Raw genomic sequence first — 3331 nt, 5'->3', positions numbered from 1 at the left:
GCGTCTTCTGCCTTATCCTCCAGGATAAGTAAATGGAAACGTTATGATCAATGAGAAATATGGAAGGTAGTCATATTTGGAAACACAACCAGTTCATTTCATCTCTTTGGTGCATGAACGTGACAAACTGAATAACAATACCAGGTAAAATCATAGATTTCGAACAAATAGACTTATAGGCACTAGTGTGGCTGTGTGGTTAAAAAGTTTGCTGTCCAAATGCAATTTTAAACATCTAAACTTCAAAATGTGTCATTACAATTTACTTCCACTCTAACCTTTCATCATGTGACACAAGATCACTTCCTCCAACGCTTCCTCCCCTTGCAAGTTACTTGGTGGCCCTGCCGGTGCTGGTGCCATGTGAAAAGCATCCAGACCACACAGTAAAGTGGTTGCATTTAGAAGGGCATCCAGTCATAAAAACCATGCTAAGACTGACCTCACCTGTGCTGGTGCCACAAAGCACTCAGTCCAATCTGTGGAGTGGTTGGTGTTAGGAAGGACATCCAACCATAAAAACTATGCCAAAAACAGACACAGAATTCAGGTGCAGTCTTCTGTCTGGCCAGCTCCTGTTAAACCATCCAATCCATGACAGCATAGAAGGCAGATATTAAATGATGATGAAACAGCAGGAATCAGAAATCTCAGAAAAATCTTAACACGCATATACAACAAACGCAAAACAGAAGTAGTGGATGAGAAATCATGAAAGATTTAATGGAGTTTAGAGAATTATATATACATACATATACATATATATATATATATATATAACAGATTTAATTTTAAATTAGAAAGAGAAAAAAAAAGACCCTATTAACAAAAAATGAAGAGGAGAGAAGAAATAGAAAGATATATTTTGATAGTTTCTGTTATAATTCATCTCTGTTTGTGGTTGGGGAAGGTGCAGGTTTTGCACAACTTGCTGGAGTGACAAAACTGAAAGCATATTCACACCGACTTGGTTCTGAAGCCCCTCGTAGTTCACTGTCAATGCCACAGTCAAAGTGGACCTGGAAAAACAAAACAAAAATGAAGGTAATTATTTTGTTATTAAGTTTTTTTACAACCCTGGGCTGACCAAAACTACCTTACAAGTGGAGTAGGTAGACAGATACTGAAAGAAGATTGTCATGTGTTTATGTGTATTCTATTTGTTTCACTCATTAGACTGAGGCCATGCTGGGGCATTGCCTTGAGGAATTCTAGTCAAACAAACTGACTCCAGTAGTCATTTTCATAAGCCTGGTACATTTTCTGTCGCTTTTGCAGAACCGCTAAGTTACAGGGATGTAAACATACCAACACCGGTTGTCAAACAGTGGCGGGGAAAAAACAGGCACAAAGACACACACAGTCTTATTTCAGTTTCCGTCAACCAAATCCACTCACAAGGCTTTGGTCAGCCCAAAGCTATAGCAGAAATCTGCCCAAAGTGTCAGACTTGAAGAATTTGTGTCAGCTACCGATGGTGATGCAGTGTCTGAACAGGCCCACATGGGAGTAGCAGTCACACATGCAGCAACTGCATTTGAAGAAACTCCACCTGCATTACTCACACACACGAGAGAAAGAAAATGGAATTCACAAGACTATTTATTCTCTATGGTTGTTTTGACCCATTGTGAGATGCTGTACAAACAATTGTGGTGCATCAAAGGGGCAAATGAGTCCTCAGGTGACTTGTCAAAAGGTACCTCATTTTTATTCACCATTTCCCTTATTTCTATAACAATCCATTTTAGTAGTTGTAGTGTACTACATGTCTACACAACGGACTAATATATGTAAGGCATGGCTATGTGGTTAGGAACTTCACTTCTCAGCCAAATAGATTTTAGTTCAATTTCAGACCATGGCACCTTTGACAAGCATCTATTATACCCCAGGCAGACCAAAGCCTTGATAGTAAATCGGATAGACAGAAACTGAAAGAAGCCCATTGTGTGTGTGTACACATACATATATACACTTGTCATTTTGCTACTATCATTGCATGATAAATTGTAAACGAGAGTCACCATCATACAAGTGGTGTCAACCATTTATAATCTTTCATGAAAACATGTCCATGGGGAAATATTACTTTGTTTGGAAATAGATGCAGGTTGGCAACAGGAAGAGCATCACATGGTAGAAAATCTGCCTCGACAAATTCCAGCTGACCCATGGAAGCATGGAAAAGTGGACATTAAACAGTGTTAATGATGATGATTTGGCCCAGATCAGTCTTGAGCAAGCAAACCTTTAATCAAAGATATCAAACACTAATCCTATATTTTTTTCATACTGGTGACACGTAACTAGCACCCTTGCCGGTGGCACATAAAAAGCACCTTCCAAGTGTTGGGCCTCACGGAAGCAATGACAAATGACAGACCTTTGGCAACATGCCATGCTTGAGTAGAAGACCCATCAAGCCAAGTGAAATTGTGGTCATGACAGATCTTGGTGTCACGTAACTGGCACCCATGCCAGTGGCAAGTAAAAGCAGCCATTGGTGTTAGGAAGGGCATCCAGCCATAGAAACCATGCCAAATCAGACTGCAGTCTGGTGCAGCCCTTCAGCTTACCAGCCTTGGTCAAACTGTCCAACCCATGGACCACAGATGTTAAATGATGATGATGTATTGGGGACTATTTTATCTAACATTCTCCTTCACTTTTGAGACAAAAGGTTGTAATTTTAGGGGAATTTGGTTGCTATTTCTAACAGATTGATCAATTGCATAGGATGACCACTCATTAACTTTTCTTACTGGTTTCAGTTACTAGATCAAGCCCATACTGGGGCACCATCATTAATGATTAATCTATATAATGAAGTACCAGTAATATAAGAAGATTAACAATTAATTTGACTAAAGACCCTATTGACTCTGCTCTTCATTTTACAGGAAAAAAAAAAGCTAAATCGCTGACTTTATGTCAAGAAAGAAAAAAAGATTTCAATTAGGTATGTGGTAATGGGGGGGAGATGTTTAAAGAAATAAATAGGGGTGGAGATTAACTTGAAGAGGGTGAAAAGGCATTGTAAACAATGACTGGTATTGTTTGTGCTTAGATCTATAATATCAACTATGGTCTCTATCCCTACCCCTCCTTCTCATTACCTCACCAATCTGATCCAATCCAATTTGATCCACACAACTGACCTTATGTCTCAAAACAATTAAAACTGCTAAAAAAAAATGTTTAGATAAAAAGTGAAAGTGAAAATTGACAGGAAAGACATGTTTGATTGAAAGAAAAATATATTCCAAGAAATCTGAAAATGTAACACAATATCTTCTTGTTCAGGGGTCTGTACACTACTTGGTGCTGG

The 3331-nt window shown here is 38.8% G+C and overlaps 1 protein-coding gene across 2 annotated transcripts in view; it reads right to left on the bottom strand.

Annotated features, from left to right (window-relative positions):
- Positions 1–695: 695 nt before the first annotated feature.
- The window catches only part of LOC106881163 (glucosidase 2 subunit beta), a 44594-nt gene continuing 41958 nt past the window's right edge, over positions 696–3331 (bottom strand). For both annotated transcript variants that reach the window (XM_014931452.2, XM_014931454.2), the window contains one exon: positions 696–1019. In XM_014931452.2, the coding sequence (XP_014786938.1) occupies positions 879–1019 (141 nt within the window). In that variant the 3' untranslated portion in view covers positions 696–878. The remainder of the gene's footprint in view (positions 1020–3331) is intronic.

The sequence above is a fragment of the Octopus bimaculoides genome, chromosome 23 (genome assembly GCF_001194135.2).
Source record: "Octopus bimaculoides isolate UCB-OBI-ISO-001 chromosome 23, ASM119413v2, whole genome shotgun sequence".
NCBI lineage: Eukaryota > Metazoa > Mollusca > Cephalopoda > Octopoda > Octopodidae > Octopus > Octopus bimaculoides.
Note: the sequence above shows the minus strand (reverse complement) of the source record. Positions and strands in the feature narration are given on the sequence as shown.